The sequence below is a fragment of the Bison bison genome, unplaced genomic scaffold (assembly GCF_000754665.1).
Source record: "Bison bison bison isolate TAMUID 2011002044 unplaced genomic scaffold, Bison_UMD1.0 scf7180017864370, whole genome shotgun sequence".
In the NCBI taxonomy this organism is placed as follows: domain Eukaryota; kingdom Metazoa; phylum Chordata; class Mammalia; order Artiodactyla; family Bovidae; genus Bison; species Bison bison.
This window is the reverse complement of record NW_011494942.1, coordinates 7252983-7272325: the sequence shown is the minus strand read 5'-3', so window position 1 is coordinate 7272325 and position 19343 is coordinate 7252983. Positions and strand designations below refer to the sequence as shown.

Here is a 19343-nt window from a genome sequence, read left to right as displayed (position 1 = left end):
ACAATAGAATGGGAAAGACTAGAGATCTCTTTAAGAAAATTAGAGACACCAAGGGAACATTTCATGCAAAGATGGGCACAATAAAGGACAGAAATGGTATGGACCTAACAGAAGCAGATGGTATTAAGAGGTGGCAAGAATACACAGAAGAACTATACAAAAAAGATCTTAATGACCCAGATAACCACAATGGTGTGATCACTCACGTAGAGCCAGACGTCCTGAAATGTGAAGTCAACAGGCCTTAGGAAGCATCACTATGAACAAAGCTAGTGGAGATAATGGAATTCCAGTTGAGCTATTTCAAATCCTGAAAGATGATGCTGTGAAAGTGCTGCACTCAATATGCCAGCAAATTTGGAAAACTCAGCAGTGGCCACAGGACTGGAAAAGGTCAGTTTTCATTCCAATCCCAAAGAAAGGCAATGCCAAAGAATGTTCAAACTACCGCACAATTGCACTCATCTCACACACTAGCAAAGTAATGCTCAAAATTCTCCAAGCTAGGTTTCAACGTTACGTGAACCATGAACTTCCAGATGTTCAAGCTGAATTTAGAAAAGGCAGAGGAACCAGAGACCAAATTGCCAACATCCACTGGATCATAGAAAAAGCAAAAGAATTCCAGAAAAAATCTGTTTCATTGACTGCGCCAAAGCCTTTGTGTAGATCACAACAAATTGTGGAAAATTCTTAAGCAACAGTTAGAACTGGACATGGAACCAGCAACAGACTGGTTCCAAATAGGGAAAGGAGTACATCAAGCCTATATATTGTTACCCTGCTTATTTAACGTATATGCAGAGTACATTATGCAAAATGCCAGACCTGGGTTAAGCACAAGCTGAAATCAAGATTGCCGGGAGAAATATCAATAACCTCAGATATGCAGATGACACCACCATTATCGCAGAAAGTAAAGAGAAACTAAAGAACCTCTTGATGAAGTGAAAGAGGAGAGTGAAAAAACTGGCTTAAAACTCAGCATTCAGGAAACTAAGATCATGGCATCTGTTCCCATCACTTAATGGCAAATAGATGGAAAACAATGGAAATAGTGACAGACTTTATTTTATTGGGCTCCAAAATCACTGCAGGTGGTGATTACAGCCATGAAATTAAAAAACGCTTGCTCCTTGGAAGAAAAGCTATGACCAACCTAGACAACATATTAAGAAGCAGAGACATTACTTTGCTGACTAAAGTCCATCTAGTCAAAGGCATGGTTTTTCCGGTAGTCATGTATGGATGTGAGAGGTAGACCATTCAAGGAAGCTGAATGCCAAAGAATTGATGCTTTTAAACTGTGATCTTGGAGAAGACTCTTGATATTTCCTTGTACAGTAAGGAGATCAAACCAGTCAATCCTAAAGGAAATCAAACCTGAGTATTCATTGGAAGGACTGATGCTAAAGCTGAAGCTCCAATAACTGACTCATTGGAAAAGACCCTGATGCTGGGAAAGATTGAAGGCGGGAGGAGAAGGGAACGACAGAGGATGAGATGGTTGGATGGCATCACCAACTTGATGGACAGGAGTTTGAGCAAGCTCTGGCAGTTGGTGATGGACCGGGAAGCCTCATGTCATGCAGTCCATGGGGTCGCAAAGAGACACGAGTGAGTGACTAAACTGAACTGAACGTCATACATTTTAGCACTTTTATTCTTTATGCTTTATGATGTTACACCACCTGTGTTCAAATTTCTGGGAGTTATTTGGTTAAAAGTTGTCCCAAATTTTCATCTTTCTGTGGCCCCCTTGTACCACATGACCTTTGGATTCAAACAAACTGACTTTAAAATCTGATGTCTGCTACTTAGTACTTTTTGTGACTGAGCAAATTACTTAGCATCTCAGCTTGGTTTCAGGCCAAGTGAAACTAGGTTTTGTTTCCCTGTGCTTGGCATTATATCGAAGGGGGTGTTCATGTAGCTATAGTTTTCTTAATCTTTAACAAAAAAAATAGAACGTTTCTGAGTAGATACTGTTGTTCCAGTTTTATAGAGGAGACTCTCAGAGGTTAAATGACTTGCTTAGGCTCACAGCTCTGCTCATATCTGTTTCCCCTGTTACTTCTAATAAGCCAGAATGCCATCCCACCAGTAAAAGAATAATATCTGGGAGAAACTTAATAATTTAGAGGCTTATTCTGTGAAATAATGTATACAAAGAATCTATGCAAAGCCTGATTCCTGGGAAATATAGTAACTTGTAAACTTTTAGATGAAACAGAATTGAGAACCCACATCTTTTCAGATTCATGGATGTGACTGTGAAATCCTGCTGTTCTCCTTGGAGTTTCCCTCTTCCCTTCCTTTTCTCCTGATTTCTTCAGATTTAATGACTGGAAAAAGATTTTATCATTCTAAAGTGATTTCATAAACAGCCTATTACAGTAGACATTTTACAATGAATGGGAAGGTTGTGGGTTATTTTTTTCTGCTTCATGTATGATAAATGTTCATTTCTGAAACAGGTGTTTTGGTTTCTCTGAAAGGCTACAACAGACATTAGAAATTAGAAACTTTAGAGTGTGCCTAGCTTTGACTTTTTTTCCCCCTCTTAAATACATTTGTTTCTAACTGTAGATTTTTTTCAGATTGGTAAAGTTTTTTCCCTTAGGAATTATTTTCTGATTTTATGTGTATTATCTTTTCAGATAATAAAAGCATATCACTCTTATTATCTAGCCATTTTTAAAAATATTTAATTTTTAATTGATTGATGATTGGTTTGCAATATTGGTTTGATTTCTGTCATATATCAACCATTCATTTTTATGTTGTATCCTAAAGAAGAAACCATTGGAATAATAGTGGTTTTTGTCAGGTCATCAAACATAAGAATTGAGGGAAGGGATATATGTATACCAATGGCTGATTCATGTTGAGGTTTGACAGAAAACAACAAAATTCTGTAAAGCAATTATCCTTCAATTAAAAAAATAAAAAAAACATAATTGATAGAAAATGCCTCTCTACTTGTATAAGCCTCTTCTTTCATAACAGTGTGTGGTTCTGATTTCCTGTTTATTTCTTATCAATCATAGTAGTACCTATTATGGTCAAAGTTATGATATAGTTTGTACACAGGTACTGGATAGAGAATATTTGTTTTTGGAAAAATGCGTAGAATTTTTCAAGAATGCCTTTTTTCCCCTTAATGTATCCATATAGGCTAGAAGAAAATTTGCCTGCAGGCTGTGGATTTTGCCATATACCATATGATGAACTGAATATGCCATTTCCAGCTCATCTCACATACTGCAATAACTGCAGGAAACAAAAAGTTCCTGATGTTCTCTTCACAACCATAGACCTCCCAGTGGATGCAACAGTTATTGGAAAAGGTTGTCTCATTCAAGCAAGGTATGTTTGTGAAGACAGTACTTGGGGTCCCTGAAGGAATGTAGAGTATGAAGTCAAATAGACATATTTGATCCATATGATTTTACTGTATGGAAAATTGGAAGGAAAAATAATCCTCTTTATGAGACTCAGATAAACTTTAATGCAAAAGCAGTCTTAAAAATTGAAATTAGGTACAAATGTTTATTATTATGAAGATTATTAACTAACCTGTCACAGGTGAGGGATGTGACTCAGTATGCTTTAATGACGTTAAATATCTGATACATTTTGGAAGTTGACTTTTTGTTCTTTTTAAGAATGGTGCTATGTGGTTTTTTGTGTTTTGTTTTGTTTTTTTTTAAACAATTTCAGTTAGCTGTTAAGAGTTCTCTTTAAAGTGTGCTGGAATAGGAAATTGGAAGGCACACAGGAAACAGCTGCAGCTATCTAGGTCACTAACAACTGCCAGGCTGCCAAATCCATGGAGCATTTCTGTCTTCATTTTACTTAAGGTCTCAGCAATAATCACACAGCTGATCGTTTTCTCCTTGAAATTCATGACTTCACAATGCCACATGTCCTCTTGTTCCTTGAGAGCCATGAGTTCAGACCCTCTTCTCGAAGCTCTCTCGCTAGTTGAAGTCATCAACTCCTATATATCTGTATTCTGTCTATAAGTCTAGGACTCCTAAATTTATAGCTCTAGTTCAGAACTTTCTTCTGAGCTTCAGACCCATATACTTTGCTGTCTACTTTATACCCCACTTTCATAAGCATCTCATACTTGTTCCATATTGAACTGCTGATTTTATCCATTTCTCTCATATTGGTCTTTCCTGTTTTCATAAGTGATACTTGCTCTATTCAGTTCTTCATTGCAAATATGGTATTCTTAGACATTGTTCTCTTTCCTAACCTCCCCACATCAGAGTTATTTATATTTCTAATCTATTTCCTTTTTGCTTTCATTCTGTCTTGCATCTTAGACCTTCCATTTAGAATAGTTTTTCTTTCACCTGAGTTATCTCCTTGAGTATTTTTTTGATGGATCTGTTGATGGTGAACAATTTTTACGTGTTTGAAAATGAGCCTATTTTATCTTTAAACAGTATCTTTGGCTAGCAGTTATTTTCTTTAAGCACATTGAAAATACTTGTCCACTGCCTTCTGGCCTTCATTGCAACTGTTGAGAAATAACCTCTTAGACTAACTGTTCTTCTTTTGAAGTTTGTCTATTTTTTTCCCTCAGGCTGTGTGCAAGCTATTTTATTTGTCTTCAGTTTTCTTCAGTTTCCCTGTAGAGTATTAGGTATGGAGTTCTCTTTATCCTAATTGCTATACCTTGGACATCTTGAATTTATAGATTGGTATCTTTCATGTGTTTTAAAAATTTTAGGTTAGTTCTGTGATTCATCTGTTCTCTCGTCTTGATATTCCAATTAAAGTATGTGTGTCTTTCTGACCGCCTCTTCTATGTCTGTTACTTTCTTATCTATATTTTTAATCTTTTTATTTCTTTATGTTATATTTTGGATATTTTCTTATCTTTCAGTTCTTTAGTTTTGTCTTCAGCTGTCTTTAATATGCTGTTATGCCTAATAATTGGGTTTAAAATTTTTGATTTTTTATTTCCAGAAGTTGTATTTTATTCTTTTTCAAATCTGATATCACATACTATAGTCTGTGTTTAATTCTGTAGCTGATTATTTTAATATCTAAAACTTTTTTTTTTCTGTTGTTTCTGCTGCTTATTGTTCATTGTGTTTTACTTGCTTTGGCAAATATTGTAAAAAGTCCTGTGTTCACCTAGCTTCCCCGATTGGTGACATCTTACACAGCTGTAGTAGGGTATCAGCTAGGATATTGACACTGTTATAATGGTTTTAACTATGCTCCAGACCTGAATCAGTTTTACATTTGTAATACTTGCATTCATATAAGTATTTGTGTGCGTGTGTGTATATATATGTCTATGCAGTTTTATCCAACAAATAGATGGTGTAAACCACCGTCACAGTCAAGATACACAGCTGTTTACCACCACGAAAGAACTTCCTTATGCTGCCCACTTACATTTATACCCTGTATTGCCCCTTGCCCTGGTCCTGTGATGCTTTTAGGAAGATTTTTAAAAGTACATAGTTTATCCAGTTGTTTTTTTTTTTCCTTGTTTTAGGTAGTCTTCTTCAGCAGTTCTCAGAGTGTGGCCCTTAGACCAATAGCATCACCGTCCTGGGGGAATGTATAGAAATGCATATTGAGGCTCTGTGCCAGAACTGTTGATTTGGATACCCTAGGGATGGAGCCCGGCAATTGTTTTTTAACAACTACTGGCCTGAGCAGCCTGGCTTACCAGTTTGGGGATATTCTCTTCATCTTTTCAGTCAACTTTTTAGTCCAAGCTTTTGCTGTCTGTCACCTAAGTAGGTCTTGTTCACCATTCCCACATCAGTTCTCTTTGCACCATTCTCTGTGTAGCAGTATAAATGGTGTCCTAAAATATACATTAGATCATGTTACTTCTTAAAATCTATCTGGCGTTCCCATTGCTGGTAGAATAAAATCAAACTCCTCACCATGACCAGTCCTAACATATTCATGCCCATGCTTAACTGCATCCTCCTCTGTGCTGCCCTCACCTTTGCTCACTTCACTGGAGCTGCAGTGGTCTCCTTTTGGTTCTTGTAATATGCCAACTTCATTCCATCATTGTCTTTCTCCAGCAGTCCCAATTCTATTTTGCCTTTAAGATCCTGGCTCAGGTGTTATCTCTGCGCTGAGGCCTTCTGTCCAGTTATTCTTTCTTCCCCTGGTTTATTTTCTGCACACACCTGATTCTTAAGTGTTGTCTGCAGTTGGCTTTGTTTCTTTGCCTTTTTTTTATTACTCCTCCCCTGGAATATAGTCATGAGCAGGGTCTCTGTGTTTTATTCCTTGATCATTGCTCACCACCTAGAACAGTGCCTGGCATGTAGTAGATACTCAAGTTTTATATTCTTTTAATGAGTAAATTAACTGTTTTCTCTATTGTCCACCCATTATATGATCATGTGGAGTTATGAAACCTAAGATTTAAAATTATATTCTCTGATGATTTTGATTACTGTTTGTTTCATTTCTAGAGATTTTGAGATTTTTTTTTCATTTTGTTTATCAAAATGGGACTTTTACCAAAAGTGTATACAGTGAAAAAATGGCAGAAAGGATTATTGATAAAACATAATAAGCCCATCTGAAGCAAGTAAATGTTTTTAATCAAGCACATTTTTATGAAGTTTTAAAAATTGGATATTGCTTAAGATGGTATCAGGAACACTATCCACTGACTACATTATTTTCCTTAATAGGTTGTGTCGCTTAAAAAAGAAGGCACAGGCAGAAGCAAATGCCACAGCCATCAGTAATCTCTTGCCATTTATGGAATATGAAGTGCATACTCAGCTAATGAATAAACTAAAACTCAAAGCAATGAATGCTTTATTTGGACTGAGAATTCAGATCACAGTCGGTGAAAATATGTTGATGGGCTTAGCGGTAAGTTTCAAGATGTTTTGTTTTTGTTTTGTGATTCATGTAGTTGTAGATTCTGTTTTATGAGATTCAAAGAGTCTTTTAAGAAGACTTAGCTATTGGCATTAAGACTTCTAAAGGCTAGGGACATTATAAGAAGAAAAGAAATCCAGTGATAGACTTTCAGATACTTTTATATTTCTTTATGAAATTATTTTGAAATTAAATTAATAAACTATTATATAAATTTATATTTATGTTATTATTCTATTTTTGTATTCAGATTATAATTCTTATAGTCACATTTCTAAGAATTACCATGTAGACCTTATTTTGTAAGTTGGCCACCATTATCTGGACTTTATTATTGTTTATACTTGCTAACATAGAGTTTTTCCTTCTCAGCATTGTTAACATTCCTGCCTCAAATACTGCCTTTTCTGATTCTTACTGATCTTTTCTTCTTAATCACTAGGGACACTCATTGTAACTATTGGAGACTTTTTTAGTCTGTACACCTGAATCTCAAGGTCCCAAGAGTAGCTTTCATAATAGGTAATCTCTGATGAGTGTCTCCTGGGTATGTGGCACTGCACTGCTCTGGAAGGAATGTGACATTATCTTAACTTTACAAGAGAAGACAGATGCCATAATAGATTGAGACTTGTCCAAAGTGATATGGTTGTACATACCAGAACTCAGTTTCAAATGCAGGCCTGTCTAGTTCCAGAGTTTGTGTTCTCACCTATGCTGGGTTGTTGCCTCATTAGTGAATACAGTTAAGAAAGTGTTAAGAGATGGTGCTCTCAGGCTTCATATGGTGCGGAGGGCATTCTAAGTTTGAGCATCAGAGACTGGGTTGTGAGTCCAGTCATGGACATGTGAACAAACCAGGAGAAAGAGCTTCTGGGGACCAGACTTCATAGAGCACCACACACTTTCCAGGATGGACTTTAACAAAATTGGCAGTTGCTTAAAAATTTTAGTAACAACAACAGCTCTTACAATTTATGCAACTATCCAGAGTTAAAAGAATTGTCTTCTCTTTTCTCCATTCTACTCCTTTGATGTTAATGATTTGCTGTGGGTACTTTTATACATTTTTTTTTGCTTTCTTTCCTTACAGAAACATATTTAAACATAAAGCACATATGTGTGTGTGTTTTATCTTGTTTTGTATTTCCCCTAATAGGTTTTCAGTACTAATGACATGCAGTACTGTTACAAAGTCAGAATTTTATTTAATTAAATATTTAAAATAAATCTGTATCAGGTTTTCTTTCTTGGTGATTATGAAGTTAGGATGATATAGTGGAAAGTTCTTGGTTTTAAGAGTTTGAAACACATTCACATCTCTTCTCCACATTTATTGATGTGATCTTGAGTAAGCTTCCTATCCTTTCTGAACTTCAGTTTCTTTACTTGCTTTGCATAAGTTTCTTTTTTACTTTTGCCATTTTAAAGATAAACTACTCATTCATGAAATACTTATTTTATTACAATTTTCAATCGTATTTTCCTGAGCTGTTTCTTTCTGTGCACATTATAGTCCAGTTGTGTGTGCAGAGCCAAAGAAATTGTCCTTTCACTACTGTCTGACCTACCCAGGGTTCTCACTGGGAGTAACCAACCCCTGTGCTACCAGTTCTGGTTTTCTGTGTTCTTTTACATATGTCCTGTGCGAACACTGGTGCTAATTATCTTTTTCCTACAGGACAAGGACCATATTTCTGAATATGAATACTGAAGGACTGTTACGATTTAGATATTTTTTTTCTCATTATTCCCCCATTATTTTTACCAGTCGGCCACCGGTGTGTACTTAGCAGCTTTACCAACGCCTGGTGGTATTCAGATTGCTGGAAAGACTCCTAATGATGGCTCATACGAGCAGCATATATCTCATATGCAGAAGAAGATAAATGACACGATTGCCAAGAATAAAGAGTTGTATGAAATCAATCCTCCGGTAAGTGAAATAAATCTCCATTGTGAATACATAAGTTATTGTCTAAATTTGCTGTCCCTATTACTCATTCTTTCTCCTTCCTTTACATCCATGCTCAAATGTCTTATTTTTTAGGGAAGCCAACTCCAAACACCCTATTTAAAAAATGGTAACTGTCCCATCAATTTTTGGTACTTCCCATCTCCCTTCAGTGTTTTATTGTTTTCTGTTTCTCTTATTTCTGTGTGTCTTTATGTGTGAAGTATGTTTTTGTGTATTGCTTGTTGCTCCTGGGCTTCCCTGATAGCTCAGTTAGTAAAGAATCTGCCTGCAATGCAGGAGACCTCGGTTTAAATCAGGAAGATCTACTGTAGAAGGGCTAGGCTATCTCCAGTACTCTTGGGCTTCCCTGGTGGCTCAGCTAATAAAGAATCCACTTGCAATATGGGAGACCTGGGTTTGATTCCTGGGTTGGAAAGATCCCCTGGAGAACGGAAAGGCTACCCACTCCAGTATTCTGGCCTAGAGAATTCCAAGGACTGTATAGTCCATGGCGTCACAAAGAGTTGGACACGACTGAGTGACTTTCACTTACTTGCCTGATGCTCTCAGTAGAATGAAGCTGCATCAGGGCTGTATTCCTAGTGGCTCAACCAATTCCTCCTAGTAGTAGCCTCCTGATAGATAAGTTCTTGTTAAGTAACCAAATAAATGGTTTAAAATTTTCTTTGTTTAGTATAAAGAAAGATTGCTTGTCTATGGCAAAAATACTAAAAAATGCAGGGTCTTTTCTTTCTCACTTTGTAGTCACTGTAACAGGCACCCTGTCAGATTTATGTAGGGCAGATTAATGTGGAAAGCAAGTAAGGTAATGGATATGAAGGTGCTGCGGAGTAGCTGAGTTAGGAAACTGCGGTGGCAGTCTTATGTAAGGTGTGCACTAGCAGAGAACGTTGAAAACAGTTTGGAAAAACCTTTTTAAAAATAATTTCCTTGGTCTTTTTTTTTTTTTTTACGATAGCTCTGTTATACCAACAGCAAGCTTTGTCTTTTACATTTGTGTTCACATATCCACTTTCTGTTGATATCCTTGTGGCCAGCAGCTGTTTAGAACCTCTAGTTAGCTGCGATCTTTGGCTATAAAATAGGTAAAAACTTACAAACCCATAAAAGATTGCACCATACATTTACCTTAAAAAGATCATTGTAACTGTCAAAATTTATTTAGCTTAATAAGTTGCATAGCAAATACATGTATAATATATGTATTATGTGTACAAACACAAACATAGATACATATGTCATATACCACATTTTACTATTTGGGGCTTTGAAAAACTAACACTGCATAAGATATAAAAGATTAGAATGTTATTTGGGTACATAATCTTTAATTCTTTATGAGTTATTTAGGACTTTCAAATGTTGAGTAGAAAACACTGTGAGCTGGAAAAACCGCTAGTTCCCTACCAGTTGTAGTGTCCTCTTTGTACACTAGATGTCAGTGTTGCCTTGCTGTGTCTGATAGTTTCTGGATTATTGTATCAAGGCGGTGGTGGTTGTTTAGTCCCCAAGTTGTGTCTGACTAAAAGAGATAGACATGTATTCTATAAAAGTTTAATTATTCCTAAAGATTATAATTAAATATAGACTAGGAATACATTTTACAGACCCGCCCCGTAGTTTTCTATTAATATGCAAATTTAAAACCAGACCGAAGCATACAAATATCAAATCATTGTGTTGAATACCTGAAACTGCTATGTTACATGTCAACGGAAGCTCCATTAAACAGAAAAAGATACGATATAAAGCAATTATATTTCTTTTAGGAGATATCTGAAGAGATTATAGGATCCCCCATTCCAGAACCTAGACAACGCTCAAGACTTTTGAGATCTCAGTCAGAAAGCTCTGATGAAGTTACAGAATTGGACCTTTCACATGGGAAAAAAGATGCCTTTGTTTTGGAGGTATTATTGTATTGAAATAATTTCTAAAAGTTTTTGGACGATAAGATACATATTTTTGCAATCAAATCCTAAATTGGTGTGATTTTTATCATTACAACTGTTATAAATGTCAGAAGAATGTTTTCTTACAGAAATTACAACAAATTTGAAGATATCAAGACTTGGTAATATATCTGTTGTTTAACACCAGATGACTGATTAAATAATGTAGATGGTTTGAGAAGAATTAATGTTGGGGTTGAAATAAAAACATTAAACTTTTGGAGCTATTTTTGTAAATTTGAATTAATTTAAATAAGGTTCTATTCCTTCACTTACTATAGTTCTTATCTACTTTATAGGTTATAATGTTACTATAACATTTTTACATGTAAACATAATAATATAAGCACTGTAGTGTTTTCTTGCCGAGTTCAGAATATGTAATCGAATTTTCATTGTACAAAGACATTCAGAACTGACTTTCCTGAAGAATAAATGTGACATGAAAGGTTTATGGAACCTCTGCTTTCACAGATCTGCTTCCCAGGCACTCCCCTGTAGAATGCTTAGCTTTAAAAGGGTTGATGATCTTTCTTTGATCCTGAAGGAAAGGAAAATGAATGAAGATACTGAGAAATGTTTCCTGGTAAGGTGACAGTTGAGAGAAAAAATCTGACATCTGCATCTCAGTAAAGCAGGAAGGTGATAGTAGAATTGAACTGGGTTGAGATTGGAGGCTTGAAGAGTCTAGAACAGTGCCTGTGAATGATTAGGATGTCAGCTGTAGAAGATGCTCAAGGCTTAACTGAAATAAGAGTGTTACCTTGTAGAAAACTCAAACTATATGACTTTGTACACTTTTCTCATAATTTCTACAGTCTGAGAATGGAAAAAGAAAAGTGTAGTAGGTCAGTGAAAGATTAAGAACAAGCTCCAGGGTTCTGTTTCGAGCAGTGCTACTCAGTGTCCTGTGAAGTGGCATTGGCACCAGCTGGGAGTTTGTAAGAAATTCAGACCCTGGGGCCCCTACTCAGACCTCAAACATGAATATTTCAATGTGGGGCCCAGGAATCTTGCACAAACCTCCAGATGATTCTTAGCATTACTTAAACCTTGATCCAGAGCATTTTTGATACTTCTGATCCTGGGATTCTAGCTAATTGGAGAATGGAAGTGCTTCAAGTGTGGACAAGAAGGCAAGGTGTAGATTCAGTAAAAGAAGGGACAGAGAGACACAGGGGTTGTGTTTGGAGAGTGCTTGAGATCTTGGTGTGAAATGTTTTGGGGAATACCACAGTTGAGGTATGGCCATGACTGTGGGTAACTGAAGCAAAGTGTAAGTGAAAGTGATTCTTGACACCTCAAGGGTATGAGATAGGACTTAGACCCCCAAGGTACAGAGGAATGTCTATATATGTCCAGTTGGATATGTTCACTATTTATAATTCACAACAGAATATTGAGATGTAAGAAAAATGGAATTTGTACTTATTCTTTTAAGATATACCTTTAAATTTATCCCTATGTAATTAATTCTGTTTTAAAGCAGTTCCATATTTAGCCAAAAGATTTTTTAAAGTTACACTTTATTAGTTTAAACAGAGGTAGTGATTATTTATGTTATCTTTGTAAATCTTTTGAAACATGCCCTCAAAAAGTCTTGAGAAAAGGCTTGATTTTTTTTTAACCCAGTGTACTTTGTATTGTAAGATATTTCATTTAGAAGTATTTATAATTATTATTGCAGTAAAGTTTATAGATTTTAGAAAAGTTTTTTCAAATTTTATGCTTTAACTTAGGGGAAATGGCTCTACTTTTCCTTGACGCTTTATGTTTTCTACTTAATAAATAATAAAAATAATCTTAAAAATTTGAAATAACTATATATTTATTATTTATGTGATAGGTTTAATCTTTTCATTTTCAGATTGATGACACAGATGCTATGGAAGATGTACATTCTCTCCTCACTGATGTCCCACCTCCTTCAGGTAAATAGAGAAAAATTACCTGAGAGGAGACTAATTTTGCATATCAGTATTTCGGTTCATAATTGTTATAGCACTAACTTTAAAGGCTTTGTCAGTGTTACATTCTGTCATGTTCTTTGCTGCCCAAGATCGAAAACACAGTGTTTAAAAATATTTACATTAGAACTTGTGAGCTGATTTTTAGTCCTTTTATGTTTATCATTACCCCCAAAACCATGCTGATTTATTAACGTGGTCTGAAGTTTCCCAGAGGTATAGAGTTTTAGAAGAAAAGAATGAGTAGATTTTACAGTTAGGACTTCATGTAATAATTGAAATATGTTATCCTTTAACAACAAGAATAAATGAAATAGTATCATAAGTTTTAACTCTAATTTATTTTGACAGGCTTTTATAGTTGTAATACAGAAATCATGCCTGGTATAAATAATTGGACATCTGAAATACAGGTAAACCTTTTATTCTTAATTTTAAACAAGTATAGCATGTGTGATTTTGGCAAGTTTTTTCTTAACATGTGTCTTCTTTTTACCTCCTTATTGCAATTAAATCTTATCTTTTTAGAAAATAATTATTATAGTAGTAGTATGGTAGTTATTGTTTATTTTATTTTCTGTTACAGTATATAGTTAAAAATAATGAAATGACATGCCATTATATCTTCCCATATTTAGATGTTTACATCAGTAAGAGTAATCCGATTAAGCAGCCTTAACCTGACTAATCAAGCCCTTAATAAGAACTTTAATGATCTCTGTGAAAACTTGCTTAAGGTAGGAAACTTCTGACTAACTATACCTTAGTTAAAATGCCTAAGGATCATGAGATTTAAAAAGAAAAGTGCTTGTATTGTCTGGAATACCTTGCACAGTGGTAGGGACAATTATTTTTATTTATTTGTCAGTCTTAACTTGCCACCAAGTAAAATGCCAAAGTTGTCCTCTCCATCCTAATATGCCATAGTATAAAAGATATATATTTTGAGTTATTTCATAGCTTTGAACTGCATAAAAATCTGTCTTTATAAATTTTTAAAATCCCTCTTTCTTATGTTTTTATGACTTAGAAATATGACTAAATATTACTGTCTGCTCAGATATTAAAACTGTATTCATTTTTTAATATCTCCATTTTTTATTTTTTTAATTAATTTATTTTAATTGGAAGATAATTACTTTACAATATCGTGATGGTTTTTACTTTATATCAACATGAATCAGCCATGGGTATACATGTGTCCCCCCCACCCAAACTGTATTCTTAATGAAAGAATAGACAAAACAGAAATGTTTTAATCTTTTGAATTTTATTTGCCACAGTAAAATATGCATTAAAAATCATTTTTTATGGATTTTTAAATTACAAGAAGTGATATTACTAATATTTTCTTTTGTGTAGAGCCTGTATTTTAAACTCCGGTCTATGATCCCCTGCTGCCTCTGCCATGTCAATTTTACAGTCTCTCTCCCTGAAGATGAATTAATTCAGGTAATTACAGTTTAGTCTATTATTAAAAAAGATTTCTTTGATCTGTTTTAATATTATACATTTGCCATAATTGAGAAGTATAAGCTGCTTTATTTCAAAATATTTTTAAACATGTTAGTATGAGTCAGACCTTATCTGTCCGTTTACTTTTGTGAACTCTAGTTATCTAAAGGTGGAATCACATGTGTGTTCCAGCGTAATACCCACTGGGAGTTCTGTCTCAGTGTGACTTCTGCAGTCTCCCTCCTTTAGAGAAGGTTCTTGAGCTTTTTCTGGAATACCTAGGTTTCGGTGTACATGTTGGGCTTAGTTGTAGTCTGAATATCTGAGTTTATGTGCAGTTCCAGTTAAGAATCTTAACCAGTAAAACTAAAGGCAGATTAGCCAGTTTGCATAAGTTGTATGTAGTGAGAAAGATCTGTGAGAAGATGATTTTGGGAATGATTACTTCGCTCATCATATTGTTTCTGTGATTCTAGGTTACAGTCACAGCAGTTGCAATAACTTTTGACAAAAATCAGGCTTTACAGACTACAAAAACACACGCTGAGAAGTTATTGCAAAGAGGTAAACCTGTGGTAGATGGGAGTATGGTTCAGTGAAAAAAATATATTTGTCTATTTTATAGTTCAGTGAAAAAATATAGAGGATAGGTAACTGATATGTTTTTTGGTAAGATACTGTTACTTTTTCTGTTTTCTTTATCAGGATAACTGTATGGATAAGCATATGACTGGCTTTTTTTTGTTTCACACATGGATAGGTGGTTCACTGCTGATTACACAGAAAATGTGGCTGTTTTTTAGACTTAGATTGTATCATTAATTCTTCAGCAATTTAGAGGCTCTGAAAAAAAAGAAACTTTCTGAAGTTTAATGACTTGCTGGCTAAATAAATATCTAAAATATTTTAAGTTGAATATATTACACCTATATGCTGCTGCTGCTGCTAAGTCGCTTCAGTCGTGTCCGACTCTGTGTGACCCCATAGACGGCAGCCCACCAGGCTCCGCCATCCCTAGGATTCTCCAGGCAAGAACACTGGAGTGGGTTGCCATTTCCTTCTCCAATGCATGAAAGTGAAAAGTGAAAGTGAAGTCGCTCAGTCATGTCTGACTCTTAGTGACCCCATAGACTGCAGCCCACCAGGCTCCTCCATCCATGGGGTTTTCCAGGCAAGAGTACTGGAGTGGGGTGCCGTTGCCTTCTCTGATTACACCTATATAGTATTGATTAAATGTCAGATTGAAAGATGTGTTAAATGATGATGTGTTCAGATACTTATCAAAAATAAATAGACAGTAACTGGTTTAAGTATTATAGAACTACTATAGTATCAATACAAAAGTAGGATAGTAATAATTATTAGTGAGTGCTTATTCTTTGAAAGGCATTGTGCTAAGAGGTTTATATGTATCATCCTTTCTAAATCTTAACAGTCCCACCTGGAAAGATAGCAACCACTCTCAGTGTCTGCACGTGAAGGTAGAAAGCAAGGAGAAAATAACCAGAATAAATTGAGTTGGGGAAAAATACATATATTATCCCAGATTCTTAATTTTTAAAAAATTAATAAGAGATCATTACATAGTAATTTATATTTTTTCTTGCTTCTCTAGCCTCTACAGATAATGAAGAACTTCTGCAGTTTCCCCTGGAACTCTGTTCAGATTCACTTCCTTCTCATCCTTTTCCACCAGCTAAAGGTTGGTTAAGCAAGAGAAATGCAAGCACAAATACTAGTTTCTAGATGCTTTTACTTCCTTCTTGATTGTAGGTGATCTTAACTTAATTTTGAAATGGAGATTTGTTCTTCATTCCCCATTGTATGTTTCTTCATGTTCATAAAGGGGAGAGAGTTTTGTTGCTTTCATTTTAATTTCTCTAGTAATCTCATCATAACTTATTAAGGTAATTTTTCATATAATATTCTGTTCTAATACCTCAAATATATTAAAGTTTTATTTTCAGAGATTTGGATTTCCCAAAGTTAACTGTTCACATATGGTATGTTTGATATTTTTATCTGGTGAATTTTTTCCAGCAACATTGTAACCTCTTGCAGAAACTTCTAGATTTTCTTAGACAACAAAATACTTATTTTCTTCAGAAGCTAAGTGGAGAGAGGTTTTGGGCAAGGATTAGTGCAAGTGAGAAAGGGATGAGCTTTCTGTCTTTCGGGTGTCTTATATTTGAGAAACATTTTTTCAAATGCAAAATGATTATCCCTTAATTCAGTAGCATTAGGTATATTTATATCTCTACAATCTTTGGAGAAAAATGGGAGGTAGGTTTTTCCATTTCTCTTGTGATTTCAATGTAATTCTTATAAAAATTTCAGAATTACTGTACCTTATCTTAGAGCAGTTTATATACAATAAATGTTTGTGTTTTTTCCTAAATTTTTTATTCTGAGAAATGATGCATTCATTATTTGAAATCAGATGGCCTTTCTAATGCTTACATTTTATCATGCATATGATTTCTATTTGTCAGTTACTTTATCTGATACGAAGTTAGTTATAATACATAATAGCTTTAAATTCACATTGTGTTTATATCAGTAGAGTCTTTACTAAATCAGTTCAGAGTCTATGAAGATAAATAGATCTTGACTCATATTTTGGAGCTGAAAAAGTTAAGCTACTTTCAGATTTGGAACTTTCTAACATAGTTACCATGTGGTTCTTTTTCCTTTTTGTCCAAATAAAATTCTCATTTAGAACTTCATAGAGAATTTCTTTAAAAAAAAAAAGAAGGGATAAATCCAAAGATAATCTGAGTTCAGATTTATAACTTAAATATAGCTTTTAGAACAAAAAGCAGAACAGTCTAGAATCTTCCTTGAACTGACTTCATAAGATTTTTTTTTTTTAAACATCTGCTTTCTATAGAAACTTACATTTAACACAGGGTTAGTTTCAAACTACTTTTAGTTTTCACTTAGTTTATCCTTACCCAGCAGTGGTGAGGAGGGGGCAACTAAAACCAATAACCCTATCAGCAATAAGGTTTGATTAGTTGCTAATCTATAAAAATATTTATTTGTGGAGTTGAGGTCCCTGTCAGCTCTATTTTACCATGTTGTTAATAGCTCCTGAAATCTGCGGAAGATTAAATTTAAACTCTGTAAATTAACCATGTCTATATTGATAACTTACAGTTTCGGTAATAGCTTTCAAAATGTTTTCAAAGGTAATTAAAACTAATGCTTTTTGTAGTAATCAGTGTATTTTGCACAAATGATACTCTGTGAACTGAAAAACAAAGAAGAATTTGAGCAGAATAAGTTATATCTAAACAATACCTAAAATATTTGCAGTTTATTTTAAGGAGCATGGGAAAGGGCCATAAAGTGGACTAATAAAGCAAGAGACCTGGCTTTTTTCTCATTTCTGCTCCTGATGATATCAGATGTGAGAACTTGGGCCAGTTAATCTGCAGTTAAGCCACTGAAGTCTCAGTTCTTCATTTGTAAAATGTGAAAAGATGAAGATTCTCTCCAGCCTTCAAAATTCTTGGATTTTTTTGAGTTTCTATGGTGTATGGTTCTTCAATTATTACTAAAAACAAAAGCTAAATTATGCCTGAGGTCACATTGAGCTTCTTTGAGTTCATTTTCCAAATAGCTTCAAATCAGTTAAAGCAATGATTTTTAAACTCTGTCCCTCCAAACCCTAGAATTTCTTCAGAGGTGCCTTGTGGCCTTCTAAGAGGCAAGGTGTCGGGGTTAGTGCTGGCTCACCTACCTCTGAACTAGAGTAGCTTTGATTCACTGTGCTTTCTGTGTTCGCTTTCTGTGTGATTTTGTTAGAAGAAAGGGTTTCAAAAAGTTTGAAAATCACTGAATGAGATCCTGCTGCCTCTATCATCATCGTTGTCACCATTATCAGCTTCATAATAATATCATCACATCTAATACTTACATATATATATATATAAAACTTTTAATACTAAGTACTTAACTGTAAAACCTACGTGCCTTTCTTTGAATGTTATATTTTAAATTCATCAGTGAACACTAAAAAGTTTACCTGTGCATTTTTTTTAAAGTCGTGTATACTGTGGTTTATGTTGCATGCTTACTTATTGTCTTTGCTTCCTGACGTCTCTCCAGGAGAACGTGTGCTATGCTATATACATTAGAAAAAGTTATTTCAAAATATTTTAGAAAATTTGAGGATAGAATGGCTTTTGAAAGGTAGGAAACATGTAATAATAGAGTGTTGTATCATGAATGTAGTAGCTGAGTATTTTAACATGAAGACAGGCTTTGAATAGAGAATAGAAATATCTGGAAACAGTTAAGCTTAGCAGTTTAGAGGAAATAGGTGGGAGATAGAAAGGCAAGGATGGGAAATAAATGTTAAAAAAAAAACAAACTTTACTTTCTTTCTGCAACCAGAGGCTTAAAAATTGACAACTGATATGATAAATAAATATAGTTTTTATAGTTAGGTCAGTTAGCTAAGCTGACTGAGGTTTATCTTTTTTAATTCTGAAAACTTTGAATACTAATTTATTTTCCATGTTCTCATCACAAATGAGATGATTTATGAAAATTTTTATTTCTTTTTAGTTGACAGAGTAGTGTCAAGAGCTATATGCACAGTATGTTTATTAATTCTTCCATCTTTTCACTTGTAGATAAACCTTTACTTATCTTTTGGTGTTACTGAAAATGAGAGACTCTTTGAAGAGATGTTTCAATTATGTGTATTCTAATTGACTGTGTAGAGTAAGCCTGGGCCTGAGTTGTCCATCCATGTTCAGTTTTTTTCCCCTTCTATGTTTTGTTATACTTGGTTTTGTTTCTCAAGGTAAACAAAACAGTTTTGATGTGTGTCTCAAATTATGGTTGATTTCGTGTTACCTTGCTAGTTATCTTGATTTTTCTGATTTGAAATATCAAAAAGCAATTTTTGATATTTAAGTAATTTTAGTAATTTAAGTAATTTCTTAAAGAATATTATCAAGTGAAGGTCATCAAAATTCTCTGAATACTGTGAGGAACAGAGATGATGTGGCATCACCATACATTACTTTTTTTTCATATGAACCTGTGTTATAAGAAAAAAAGATAACAATAGCAATTTTTTTA

General features: G+C 34.5%; 1 protein-coding gene across 6 annotated transcripts in view; it reads left to right on the top strand.

The window, feature by feature from the left end:
• Positions 1–19343, top strand: part of C2CD5 (C2 calcium-dependent domain containing 5) — a 91923-nt gene that overhangs the window by 56001 nt on the left and 16579 nt on the right. For 5 of the 6 annotated variants that reach the window (XM_010855962.1, XM_010855961.1, XM_010855957.1 and 2 more), the window contains 10 exons: positions 3178–3369; positions 6699–6885; positions 8666–8830; positions 10642–10782; positions 12692–12755; positions 13143–13204; positions 13430–13528; positions 14154–14243; positions 14723–14810; positions 15862–15948. In XM_010855962.1, coding sequence (XP_010854264.1) covers positions 3178–3369; positions 6699–6885; positions 8666–8830; positions 10642–10782; positions 12692–12755; positions 13143–13204; positions 13430–13528; positions 14154–14243; positions 14723–14810; positions 15862–15948 — 1175 coding nt within the window. The remainder of the gene's footprint in view (positions 1–3177; positions 3370–6698; positions 6886–8665; positions 8831–10641; positions 10783–12691; positions 12756–13142; positions 13205–13429; positions 13529–14153; positions 14244–14722; positions 14811–15861; positions 15949–19343) is intronic. The other variant, XM_010855958.1, reaches the window with a different exon arrangement.